Raw genomic sequence first — 14,051 nt, forward strand, 5'->3', positions numbered from 1 at the left:
GTGGAGAAGGGATTAAGGTGTGGCCATCCCCCCTGGGGGGTGATTTCTCGCTTTCTGTCTCTCTGTCTTTCTGGCGAGTGCACACGCCCTATAGCAAAAAACGCTCAAAAAAAAACCCACAGGAGGTAAGAAAAGTGGAGTCAATTTACTTAAGAAAGAGTTCCAATTCCTTTTCTAAGGGCTTTGTTCCTCACATGAGATTTCTATATATACCCAGTAATTTTTCTAAAAAAAAAAAATGAAGGAGTTTACCAAAGTATAAACATCTCGGATGCACAGAATTCCACATTTAGCGATTGTTATGAGCCACAAGCCGTGTGAAGACAGACAGAGCATGCCAGGTCCATAATGTTTGCTTTGCACTTTTTGGTGCGGTTTAAGAACATAAACACCTCGAAATTCTTGCTAATGAAAGAGAAAGAAAAATGGGTGAGCAGCACCTTCCAGCTTGCAGATGTGTATGCATATACAGTCAAATCCACCACAGTCATCTTTGGAAATACACTGACTCAAAATAAAGTGGGCTCCTGTGTTTGCACCATGTTTTCCATCTTTGTGAATTAAAGAGAGGCAAGTTTCTGCCGACTAAGGACAGTCTTAGTTGTCATTAAAGATCCCAGCCCACCCCGGCAAACTTTATTTTTACTAATTATTTTCATATAGCCTTATGCTCACAGCCAGAATAGCCAATATTCTCACCTCTGCACGTCCTTCCTCTTATCTGGAAGGCCCTTCTCCATGCCATCCTCACCTGTTCCCCCAGCCTCCTACAGCAGCACCCAGTATTTCTCTGTGTCTAATGTGGACCTGTTCTTCACAGTCCAGTTCAAAAATTATGTCCTTGATGAAACTTTCTTGAATTCCCCTTGCTCTGAACCATTGCTTCCTCTCTGAATGTGTGTGTCTGCTACCAGCTACTCTAGAGGAGAAGGGCTTTGTTTGAGCATTTAGAGAGGAAGGGAATTAGGTATTCGTGGGGCAAGAAAATAGTCGTCCATGAGAAACTAACTGAATGGCCCAAGGGCTCAAGTAGGAGCAGCAGGAGTTGACACAATACAGGAGGAGTTTGATGGCAGAGTGATGGAAGAATGCCGGAAATGCAGTTTAATTATTTTGTGCAATTTTACATAAGGCTCAGGCACAAAGCTCATTGAAAATCACCTGCCCTGTCGCCTCTTGCACCTGTGGAGCAGATTTTCTGCTGCGCGATTGTTTTCGTGAAGGCACTAAGCTAATACTGTGCTCTCTGTGTGCTTATGCGGTAAGTGCGATGTATGCAGCGCAAGCGTGAGGTCGTTCGAATGTATTTTATGATGGCTTAACGGGCAACACTAATACATATTTAACTCACAGGGACTATGTTAACATGAAAAAGGTATTAGTTACGTGACTTTTCTATTAAAGCTTTCAAAGGGATCATGTCTAATTAATGCAAAGTGTCCATTTTGGCGGCTGGGATACACGTTAGCATGTTTAAGATTTGGCATACTTCTTCAGGAAGAGGATAGCTACAGATGTATGGCACTTGATCGCAGAAGCCAAATATTTGGTTACTTTGAAAGTCCAAGACCGCGGAGGACAACGTGTGCTCCAGCTCATACAGGTACTTGTGAATCAACTCATCTCTCAGCCTCCCTCTTTCATCGGCAAACGAGGCAGAAACTGTAAGAATTGGAGGAGAGAGATCATTTGCACTATATATTGATTTTATTTTTAAAGTCATTATTAAGAAAATAAGCAATGAGATAAAGCAAAATAAAAACGTTAAGTAATACTGCAGAGGCTATTAAGTGAAAAAGTAGTTTAAAAACAACTAGTCTTGGGATCAGCAGATGGCATGATGGTTGCATTGCTGGACTTGCACATAGTCGACTGCAGTCCCAGACCTGGTGACAAAACTCACGCCGGACGTGTGTGCATGCGTGCCCAAGATCCTGAGAGGAGAATAGAGGAGAAGGGATTATGGCATGGCGATCCCCCAAGGGGGATGATTTCTCGCTTTCTGTCTCCCTGTCTCTCTGGCAAGTGTCTGTGCCCTATAGCAAAAATCTCTCTCTTAAACAAACAAAAACACTAGTCTCAACTAGACATATCTGATTGATAATGAAAAAAAAATCATTTTAGAGGACTTGGTTAATTTCATCAATGAACTTAGATATAAATCACTATAAGAGACTTATGATAGTACAGAGATGTTTAAGTACTTTGAGGTTTTCAGCTTTCTTATCGTCTGTAGTCATATATTTACAAAATTGCTACCCAAATACATTTGCCATCTAAAACAGAGTGGCGATTTTCTCATGACTTTTTTCTCTGGAGAGCTTTCTTTATAATATCTATCAGTGAGGGTAGCTACACTATAATCTCTCTGAATTTCACTACGTGTACTTAAAGCTACAAGATGAGAGACATCATGAATGACAAATCAATTCTACTCAAGTTTCAGTTGATCCTGTTTCTTTTCCCTGCTATCAAAGCAGATTCAGGTGGGTCATCACGTCTAGAGGAAAGCCCATGTCTAGCAGCCACACTGGTTCCACTTTGTAAATATGCACAAACGTAGCCATTCCGCCTCCACACATGCTAAGAGAAGGAAAAAAGGCCTCACCAGAAGAAGAAAAAACTATGGCCGTGATTCTTCTGAGCCCAGGACAGAATCCGTTCATTGTTTGCTCTTTACCTTGTGGTAGTAATGTAGGCAGAGTAAATATTTCCAGCCTGCTTCTTCCTGTTTCTGGAAGTGAGAAAAGCACCAGCACTTCCACTACGTCCGTTTCCAAAAGAGACACTGTGGATATTTGTAAAATGTCTTTGCTCACCTCTGAAAACAAATGGAAATCAACACCACGTGTGATCATAGGTATGTTTAAAGAATTGTTTACCTCCCCGATGAAGATGTCATAGTTATAAACTCGCCTTCATTAAATTTTTAGATCCAATTTATTGGAGATTTTTGAGTGACTTCTAAATATAAGTGACATGGGTTTTTTTTGTTTTGCTTTGTTTTGTTTTTAGAGATTTTTTGCTATAGGGTACATGTATTCACTGGAGAGACAAAGAGACAGAAAGTGTGAAATCACTCCTCAGAGGGGATGGCCATGCTGCAATTCCTTCTCCATTCTCTTCCTGGGGTCTTGGGCACACACGCACACATGCCCAGCATGATTTTTTTTTTTTTTGAGAGGATTTTGCTATAGGGAGTATGCACTCGTCAGAAAGACAGAGAGAGACAGAGAGACAGAAAGCAAGAAATCACCCCCCAGGGGGGATAGCCACACTGCAATCCCTTTTCCTCCATTTGCCTCTTGTGATCTTGGGCACGCACGCACACGCACCCGGAGTGAGTTTAAGCCCCTAGGTCCAGGACTCGAACTGCGGTTGACTACGTGGCAGTCCAAGCAACATAGCTATTACACCAACTGCTGGTCCCCCCAGCATGATTTTCAAGCCACTGGGTCTGGGATTCGAACTGTGGTCAGCCATGTACGAGTCCAGTGATGTAACTGCTATGCCATCTGCTGGTCCCGACATGGATGTTTTTGATGACTGGCAGAATTATCCAGGTAGGTGTGGCACTTCTTTCACAGCCAGGGTGGTCTCTGAGTCTGTCATCTCTCCTCATTCAGCACACTCTGCCTGCCCTGGCTGCTCTCATGCCCACTCCATCAGCTGGTATTGATAAACCCAGCCACCCTGATCTCTGCCTCTCCAGTGCAGGGGTTGTGAGTGCAATGAATGCACGTGACTTTAGGAGTTCACTCCTGTAGAACTCTGACTAATCCTACCTCTGCAAGGTGTGCCATGCCTGGATCCACTTGGGGGGCCTTCCTTTTTTGCATTGAAAAATATACCATGACTTGTCCGACAACCAAAATTTCTTCCATGATCAAGAGAAACAAAAAGAGAGACAAATACCTCCAATGGGGTCCTCATGATACAACGTAGTCCTAGCTTCAGCCAGCCCCAGATCATGGGCAAGCGTGCACCCACAGTCTGAGAAGGTATATGGACATGAACTCAGAACCTTCTCACATGGATCAACCTTGAAGAGCATCACCTCGGTGCTATGCCATCATCTGTCCTCACTACTCTGTCTTCTTGATTTCTTTCTCTTCCTTCCTTCTTTCCTTCCTTCTTTCCTTCCTTCCTTCCTTCCTTCCTTCCTTCCTTCCTCCCTTCCTTTCTTTTTCTTTTCTTTCCTTTCTTTTTTATTTCTTTCTCTTTTTTTCCCCTTTCTTTCTTCTTTCTTCATTTATCTTTCTTTTTTTCTGTCTCTCTTCCTCTTTTTCACTCTTTCTTCTTTCTTTTTTCCCTTCCTTTTTCTTTCTTTCATCTTTCTTTTTCTTTCTTTCTTCTCTCTCTCTTTCTTTTATTGTCAGATTGTACTTGTGCTGGCCAGAGAGAGACAGACAGAGCGAGAGGGAGGTGTGACTACCTCCAATGGGGTGTAGTCACACTGCAATCCCTTCTTCATTCATCAGTCAGGATTTGGGGCAGTCACGCACACATACTTGGCATGTTTTTCAAGCTAGCAGGCTTGGATTCGAATCGCTCTTGGTCACGTAGTATCCAACTCCCTTACCATGGGGCTGCAGGGCCTATTGTACTCTATCTTCTAGAACCATCTCATCACTTTCCATGATTTCAAGACCATAATTCTTATATCATAATTCATTAATCCTTAACCTACCTATCTCCATTTTCCAACCTAAGGCTACATATCCCCAAATGAAGAAAGAATTTATTGGCTTCAAACTTACAGAGCTCATTAACTTCTCCAGTTAATAACAATATAAACTCCCACCATCCTGACTAGAAATTTGGGGGTCATTGCTGATCCCTCCCTTTCACATATAATCACATACCAAGCCCTACCAATCCCATCTCTCATAGCTTTTTGAGAGGCTTTTGCTATAGGGAGTATGCACTCGCCAGAAAGACAGAGAGAGACAGAGAGACAGAAAGCAAGAAATCACCCCCCAGGGGGGATAGCCACACTGCAATCCCTTTTCCTCCATTTGCCTCTTGTGATCTTGGGCACGCACGCACACGCACCCGGAGTGAGTTTAAGCCCCTAGGTCCAGGACTCGAACTGCGGTTGACTACGTGGCAGTCCAAGCAACATAGCTATTACACCAACTGCTGGTCCCCCCAGCATGATTTTCAAGCCACTGGGTCTGGGATTCGAACTGTGGTCAGCCATGTACGAGTCCAGTGATGTAACTGCTATGCCATCTGCTGGTCCCGACATGGATGTTTTTGATGACTGGCAGAATTATCCAGGTAGGTGTGGCACTTCTTTCACAGCCAGGGTGGTCTCTGAGTCTGTCATCTCTCCTCATTCAGCACACTCTGCCTGCCCTGGCTGCTCTCATGCCCACTCCATCAGCTGGTATTGATAAACCCAGCCACCCTGATCTCTGCCTCTCCAGTGCAGGGGTTGTGAGTGCAATGAATGCACGTGACTTTAGGAGTTCACTCCTGTAGAACTCTGACTAATCCTACCTCTGCAAGGTGTGCCATGCCTGGATCCACTTGGGGGGCCTTCCTTTTTTGCATTGAAAAATATACCATGACTTGTCCGACAACCAAAATTTCTTCCATGATCAAGAGAAACAAAAAGAGAGACAAATACCTCCAATGGGGTCCTCATGATACAACGTAGTCCTAGCTTCAGCCAGCCCCAGATCATGGGCAAGCGTGCACCCACAGTCTGAGAAGGTATATGGACATGAACTCAGAACCTTCTCACATGGATCAACCTTGAAGAGCATCACCTCGGTGCTATGCCATCATCTGTCCTCACTACTCTGTCTTCTTGATTTCTTTCTCTTCCTTCCTTCTTTCCTTCCTTCTTTCCTTCCTTCCTTCCTTCCTTCCTTCCTTCCTTCCTTCCTTCCTTCCTCCCTTCCTTTCTTTTTCTTTTCTTTCCTTTCTTTTTTATTTCTTTCTCTTTTTTTCCCCTTTCTTTCTTCTTTCTTCATTTATCTTTCTTTTTTTCTGTCTCTCTTCCTCTTTTTCACTCTTTCTTCTTTCTTTTTTCCCTTCCTTTTTCTTTCTTTCATCTTTCTTTTTCTTTCTTTCTTCTCTCTCTCTTCTTCTTATTGTGAGATTGTACTTGTGCTGGCCAGAGAGAGACAGACAGAGCGAGAGGGAGGTGTGACTACCTCCAGTGGGGTGTAGTCACACTGCAATCCCTTCTTCATTCATCAGTCAGGATTTGGGGCAGTCACGCACACATACTTGGCATGTTTTTCAAGCTAGCAGGCTTGGATTCGAATCGCTCTTGGTCACGTAGTATCCAACTCCCTTACCATGGGGCTGCAGGGCCTATTGTACTCTATCTTCTAGAACCATCTCATCACTTTCCATGATTTCAAGACCATAATTCTTATATCATAATTCATTAATCCTTAACCTACCTATCTCCATTTTCCAACCTAAGGCTACATATCCCCAAATGAAGAAAGAATTTATTGGCTTCAAACTTACAGAGCTCATTAACTTCTCCAGTTAATAACAATATAAACTCCCACCATCCTGACTAGAAATTTGGGGGTCATTGCTGATCCCTCCCTTTCACATATAATCACATACCAAGCCCTACCAATCCCATCTCTCATAGCTTTCCCCTCCTTTCTCTTTCCACGATTCTGCATGAATTTGCATATTCCTGAGTTTGAGTCTTGGCTCTGCCACTAACTAGCTGCATGACTTTGAACAAATATTTAACCTCATTTGCTTCATTGCCTTACCTATAAAATAGGGTAATAGTAGCTACTTCATAAAAGCTAAAGATGAAATGAGTTAACATATGCCAAGGGCTTAGCACACTAGCTGTCGTAGAGTAAGACATCCCTCAGTAAATGCTGGCCGTTGTTATGGTTATAATTATCACCATCTCTTGCCTTGGCTACTATTACAGCTTCCTATTCACCATTTTCATTCTATTCTCTTGCCTTTCTGCTCTATCCTTCACAGCAGTACCAAAGTTGTCCTCTAAAAACCAAGTCGAATCAGGTCAGTTCCATCTCAAAACCTCTGGTGATGTCTCTTTAACCACAGAACAAATTCTAGACTCCTTGGAATGGGATCCAAGACCCTCATCATCTTTCAGACATTGCCATTGGCCATCTTGCTGTGGCAACCTTCTGTTACACCAGGCTTGTTACCATTCCAACAGCATTTGCTCAGACGTCTATCTTGAGCTGGAATGCTAATGTGCCCCATCCTGCACCTATGAGAATCCTTCAGTCCCACTATTTTAATTATCAGAAATCTCTGTATCTTCTTCTTCTCTTTCTTTTTCTTCTTTTTTTTTAATTAGAGAGAATTTTGCTATAGGACACATGTACTTGCCAGAGAGACAGAGAGAGAGAAAGTGAGAAGTCACCCTCCAGGGAGCATGGCAATGCTGCAATCCCTTCTTCTCCAGTTTCCTTTCAGTATTTTCTTTTCTTTTGCCTTTTTTTTTTTTTTTTTGAGAATTTTTTTTGCTATAATGCATGTGTGCTCACTGGAGAGACAGAGAGAGACAAAGCAACAGAAAACAAGAAATCACCCCCTAAGGGAGATGGCCATGCCACAATCCCATCTCCTCTATTCTCCTCTTGGGATTTTGGGCATGCACACACACACACCCAGCATGAGTTTCAAGCCTCTGGGCCCAGGACTTGAACTACAGTCAACCATGTGGAGTCCAGCGACGTAACCATTCTGCTATCTCCTGATCCCACCTTTTGGGATTTTCTGTGCCCCCTTACCTGTGCCCACACTGGCCTCTGCTCCTTTCCTCACACCTAGCAGAATTAATTGCTTCTCCCTCTGATACTATACAAGTTCAGCGTTTTGCATCCAGTAAGCATTCAGTAATTTTTAGAAATAATTGTATAGAGGGACCAGCAGTTGGCATAATGGCTATATCGCTGGACAATCATGTAGTCGACCACAGTTTGAGTCCCGGACCTGGTGGCTTAAACTCTCACACCGGGCATATGTGCGTGTGTGCCCAAGATCCTGAGAGGTGAATGGAGAGGGGCTTGCAGCATGGCCATCCCCCCGGGGATAAATAAATGTATGGATAAAAACTGTATTTTTGTGAAAATATGCATTTATATTTGGTTCTTAAAGCCAGAGAGAAAAGAACTAGCTCTTTATTAAATAGAAATCAGATTTTTCTTTTTTTAATTTCAGGGGGTGCCAGCAGGTGGCGTAGTGGTCAGGACACTGGACTCCCACATGGTCAACCATGGTTTGAGTCCTGGACCCTGCAGCTTGGAACTCACACTGGGTGCATGTACGTGTGTGTCCAAAATTCCTAGAGGAGAATGGAGGAGAAGGGATTGCAATGTGGCCATCCCCCTTGGGGTTGATTTCTTTCTTTCTTTTTCTCTCTTTCTGTCTCTCCAGTGAGTGCATGTGCCCTATAGCAAAAAATCTATCTCTTAAAAAAATACAGGGAGAAACTACCCCAACTTCCTCTTGTAGTAACATTATAATGTTTGGTCATTTTATTAATTAATTTATGAATTAATTCAATTAATTTAGCATTGACTGTGTACCAAACAGATAACTTGAATATCTCTAAGCATAATTTGTGAATTATTTTAAATAACTTTGAACAGTTATTTAAATGTTTCTCTTTTATAGAATATGCCGTTATTTCACTATAGCTCCATTGTTACACCCTTAAATTCTTTGGAATCAAGCAATTAATACTTTAAATTAATAAACATTCTGTGTTATACCTGTGAACCCAAGAATCTGAAATAAGCTTGAAGGATTCGCATTGATAATAAAAATATTTCCTTCTGATGTTCCGGCTAACAGATACAGTCCTCGCTGGTCATAACTAGAAAAGAAGAAACGTGACTATCAGACGCTACTTATTTTATCAGTTAGGTGATAAACAACTTTATTGAACAACCATGGAAATAAGTACAAAACAGCTCATATTAAGGGTTTGTGATTTTGCATATTCTCTGACCGTAAAAAGCTGAGTGATTCCATGTCAAGATAATGGTTATACTCTAGGTCAAAGGAGTATACTTGCAATTTGTAAGTACACAGTCAGCAAGATTCAGTAAAGATGGGCAACTGTTACACCCTAAGTGAATCAGATACACCAGAAGAGCTTTTTTGGTGCAGAATCATTGTACATGGTTCGCTCCCTTTTAGAGCAACTGCGTGGGCTCACATCTGACACTAGCCATTTACGATCTGTGCAATATTGAGGGAGTTATTTAAACTTCGTGCCTTGTCTTTTTCATCTATAAAACAGAGAAAATGAAAGTATTTACTTCAGGAAGTTAATACAATGGGAGTGTCTGGCACCCTGTAACTTAGTCATATGAAGAATCTTCAAAAGTTGGTGGAAAATTCTTATGAGTAGTAAATCACGTGTGGATTTCAAAATGTTTGACACCAAAATAAACTTGTACTTTACTTCTGTTTCCCAAAAACCTTTTGAAGTCAATGAGTGTGTGTGTATGTGTGTGTGTGTGTGTGTGTGTGTGTGTGTGTGTAAGGAAGGGGTTGTCTTATCACTTGTCTATGGATAAAATGTCTCTGGAAAGAGATGCAAGAAATTGGTCGGAGGTTACCTACAGGAGAACCGGGTGTTTGAAGGATAAAGGTGGGAGACCTCACTGCATACATCTCTGTACTTTTTGAATGCTGAACAGAGTGAGCATATTAGTATTCAAGATCAATGAAGTGTGTACAGCTGAAAATTAAAAGAAGCAACGACTTTGGAGGAATTTTCCACAGACAGGCCTGCCACAACCTGCTGCCAGGAGCAAGAGCTACTTACATGAGGTGCTGAACAGGCGATTCAGAGAGGAAGGCCTTGTGAATGACCTGCGGGGACTCTGCGTTGTGTAGGCTGAGGAAGTGGATGGAGCCATCCATGGTCCCCACAGCTGCAGAGAGGGAGGAGGGACAGCAGGCCAGAACTGTTGCCTGTTTAAAACAAACCCCCGAAGAATGAAGCTTGCTCTTCTGCACTTAAGAATTCTACAATTTATTTGAAAAGACTACAGAATGAGTGGCAAGTGTTGTGTGGTGTTATAAGTGATAAACTTGACATTCCTGAGTGAATCAATTGCATAAGAAGTCACAGGACTCTAAATCTTACTCTTTTCTCCTGAAATTAGAATGACAAAAATAGAGAGCTTTCTTCAGCTTTAAACCATGGCTTCATTTTTATACCTAAAAGGATGATGAAATGATTATGCCAACCATCTAGCTAAATGATTATGAAATGATTAGACCAATAAGAATGAAAAATAAAATAAGAAATGGAAAATAAATTCTTAGCATCCTTTGAACATTTTGTGGAATGTTGTTGATTTATAAAATTGGCACTTATCTATTGAGTAACGGGAGATCCTGGGATGCTGATTTGATTGAGGATGTCTTTTTTTAAAATTATTTTATTCAACTTTATTTATTTTAATTTGATCACAGAGGGACAGAATGAGAGAGCGAGAGAGAGAGAGAAAGCGAGAAAGCAAGCCACCAGGTCCAAGACTTGAACCGCGGTCGGCCACATGAGAGTCCAGTGCCCTCAACCACCACACCACCTGCCAACCCCCATGGATGTCTTGAGAAAATAACTCTAGGGGTCAGCAGGTAGTGTGGTGGTTAAGGCACTGGATTCTTATATAGCTGATCGCAGTTTGAGTCCCAGAACTGGCGACTTGCTTTTTCACTTTCCTTCTCTCTGTGTCTCTCTGGTCAAATTGAAAAAAAAAAAATAAATAAAATTAAATAAATAATTCTTTAAAAAAAAAAAAAGAAAATATCACTGGGCCATATGTTCAGTCACCAAAGAAATGCATGACAGGGGCTGTTCAATCTCACAATTACTTACACAGAATATGATGTCTAAAAGAATGAATTTGCTTTCATAATTTTAAAGAAATCAGATTTATGCCTCTATAATTACACTTTGTAGATTGTTTTGAAAAACATCATGGAATGTCAGGACAGAGAAGATCATTATTCTGTAGAACAGAGAACAGAAGCCAGGGACATGCGGCAATCCAGCCCAGATCGTCCACCTGGAGACTAAGTTTAGGTGAGCCCTCAGGTGTCCTGCCCCATTAGAATGTACACAGTCTCCCAGTTGAGTGGGCTTTTATTATTATTTTAAAACTAAGACAGTCTTTTGGGGGTTGTGAGAATGTATATATGTGGCGTTTCCAAAATAACCTGCTGACGTTCTCCATTCCAGGGCAGCCATGAGCTGATGGAAAGACACTGCACTAGTCAGAGCTAGATATTAGGGCCAGCAGGGCATGGTGGTTGAGGTGCTGGATCCCACAGGGCTGACTGCACGGTTCGATTCCTAGAATTGGCAACTTGAGAGGTGCAGGCCTGGCGTGTCTGCGTGCATGCCCAAAATCCCAGAGAAAAATGGAGAAGGGTGACGGGACCAGCAGTTAGTGTAATGGCTATGTCACTGGACTCCCATGTAGTCGACCGCGGTTCATGTCCTGGACCTGGTGACTTAAAACTCATGCCGGGCGCGTGTGCGTGTGTGCCCAAGATCCCAAGAGGAGAATGGAGGAGAAGGGATTGTGGTGTGGCCATCCCCCCTGGGGGGTGATTTCTCGCTTTCTGTCTCTCTCTCTCTCTCTCTCTCTCTCTCTCTCTGTCTGGCGAGCATACGTGCCATATAGCAAAAACCTCTCCAAAAAAAAAAAATAGAGAAGGGATTGCAGCATGGCCATTCCTCCTGGAGGGTGATTTCTCATTTTTTCTCTCTCCCTCTCCATCTCTCTCAGGCAAGCACATGTGCCCTATTCCTAAAAACTGAAGCAGATAAATAAATGAAAGGAAGCTGCTAATGTTCAGGTGTTTTGCCATTGTGATGCTGGGCTGGCTTCCCCAAGGACTGCTGTGTAAACAAGGAGCACAGCAGCACATGCAGGTGGGGAGACCTGGCTCAGCACTGCAGGGGCAGCGGAGTCCTCCTGTGAGGAAAGAGCAGCTTCAGTTCTCACTGTGGGCCGCACTGCATGAGAAACCGTGCCTGGTTTGAAGCTCAACAAAGGTTTGCTATGGTGTTTTTTCCTTCTTAAGTTTACTTATGTCTTTCATTAGCAAGGGAATGAGAGAGGGGATCTCCAATAGGGTCTTCATGGCATGATTCTCCCCATGGGTGGCCAGGATCATGGACGCAGGTGTACACAGGAAAACCTCGAGATGGGAACCCAGGACTTTCCCTTATGGCCCCAGCATCGCTGAGTGTGCCACTACCACTGGCCCTGCTGAGGCCTTCCGAGGGTGCCTATATCCTTGGCCAAAAAGAACAAGGCCACTGGATGTGATAGTAAACATGTATCTCTCATCTGTAAAAGGAGATACGATTGAGAGGTCGCCCTGCCCCTCCCCTCATCTCTTTCAAGACGGCAAGTGGAGGCGGGGAGGTGGGGGAGGTTGGGATGTGGGGGGTTCAGTGCCTGCGCTGTGGAGCGAAGTGAACCTATATGGCCAGAACAGCGACTTTATATGCACTGTCAAAATGGTCAACAAGTTACTGCGGATCAACAAGGATGATGTCGCCACCCTGCACTGTAAAGTGGTATGTCTTATCCAGAATGGAAGTTTCAAGGAAGCCTTGCAAGTCATTAATACACCAAAGGGTTGGCCAACAACTCTCTCCTCTGAGAAGGCATATTGTGAGAACCGGCTGAACAGAGTTGTGAATGCCTTGAGGACAAGAGAAAGTTCCAGCCAGCAGACAGACAAGCTAGAGGAGCTCTGTGGACAAGTGCTATACTGTTGGGAATGTTATGATGAATGCTTAGATGTTTAGAGAGATCTCGTCCAAAACTCCCAGGATGTTTATGATGAGGAGAGAAAAACAAACCTTCCAGCAGTTGTTGCCGCTTAAAGCAACTGGGAAAAAGTGGTTCCAGAGAACCTGGGCCTCCGAGAAGGCACACACGAACTGTGCTATAATGCTGCGTGTGCACTGATAGGACAAGGCCAGCTGAACCAGGCAATCAGATTGGAAAAGGGGCCCAGGGAGCAGCTACAGGTGCTTCATCTCAAGTGGATGCTGGTAAAACTGTGAGCAGCCCACCTACCTTCCCGAGGCCTTGCAGTGCAGCGACTGTCCCTGCCTCCACCAGTAACATCATACCCCAGAGACACCAGAAGGCTGCAGGGGCTCCAGCCACAAAAAAAGCAGCAGCAACAGAAAAAGAGAGGCGGAAAGGGAGGCTGGTGATGGGAACATTTTTGTCGCAGGCTATTTTTAAACTAGTCCCAATGACACTAGGAACAAAATAAGGTAACACAGCAAGAAGCACAGAATCCCCATATTTTCATGAAGCAATTTCTTGTGCATCAGATAGGAAAAATCAGCCTCAGACTCTGCCTAGTCAGGCCTGGCCTACTTGTAACACCTAGCTTTGCACAGGTCATGATGACTGAAAGTAATTGGGCATTTACCCCCTCCCCTCCAAAGAAAAAGAGATGTGATCAGATGAACTTGTAAGATCTAGTCTAGTTCTAGTAACTCTAATAGAAAAGAACTAAATTGTTTGGCTTGGTTTTGTTTTTTGGAAAGGTTTTTGCTATAGGGCACGCACGCTCGCCAGACAGACAGAGACATAGAGACAGAAACCAAGAAATCACCCCCCAGGGGGGATGGCTATGCCTCAATCCCTTCTCCTCCATTCTCCTCTAGGGATCTTGGGTGCGTACCCACATGCGCTCGGCCTGAGTTTAAGCTACCGGGTCCAGGACACGAACCGCGGTCGACTACATGGAAGTCCAGCAACATAGCCATTACACTAATTGCTGGTCCCAGAACTAAGTATTTTTAAAAAAGAACTCGTATAAGCATTTGTCACACAGATGATGGTGTCTTTCTTTTCACATTGGACAATCTTTTAGGTAAGAATTTTTATCTTTAGTTCTTAGGAGAATGTTCTGTTATCCCATTGAACTATGTATCTTTTGTACCTTGTAATCTTCATACGTTAGGTATAATGCTTAGTCTTTCATTGAGATTTTCATTTTGCAAAAGGGAAAGA

The 14,051-nt window shown here is 43.2% G+C and overlaps 1 protein-coding gene across 1 annotated transcript in view; it reads right to left on the reverse strand.

The window, feature by feature from the left end:
• The window catches only part of LOC102483356 (cilia- and flagella-associated protein 43), a 128,591-nt gene that overhangs the window by 62,114 nt on the left and 52,426 nt on the right, over positions 1-14,051 (reverse strand). The window contains exons 11-15 of the mRNA XM_006166408.1: positions 9,812-9,960; positions 8,748-8,851; positions 2,681-2,821; positions 1,490-1,662; positions 253-405 (exon numbers count right to left, since the gene is read on the reverse strand). Coding sequence (XP_006166470.1) covers positions 253-405; positions 1,490-1,662; positions 2,681-2,821; positions 8,748-8,851; positions 9,812-9,960 — 720 coding nt within the window. The remainder of the gene's footprint in view (positions 1-252; positions 406-1,489; positions 1,663-2,680; positions 2,822-8,747; positions 8,852-9,811; positions 9,961-14,051) is intronic.

The sequence above is a fragment of the Tupaia chinensis genome, unplaced genomic scaffold (assembly GCF_000334495.1).
Source record: "Tupaia chinensis unplaced genomic scaffold, TupChi_1.0 Scaffold144255_1, whole genome shotgun sequence".
Lineage (NCBI taxonomy): Eukaryota > Metazoa > Chordata > Mammalia > Scandentia > Tupaiidae > Tupaia > Tupaia belangeri.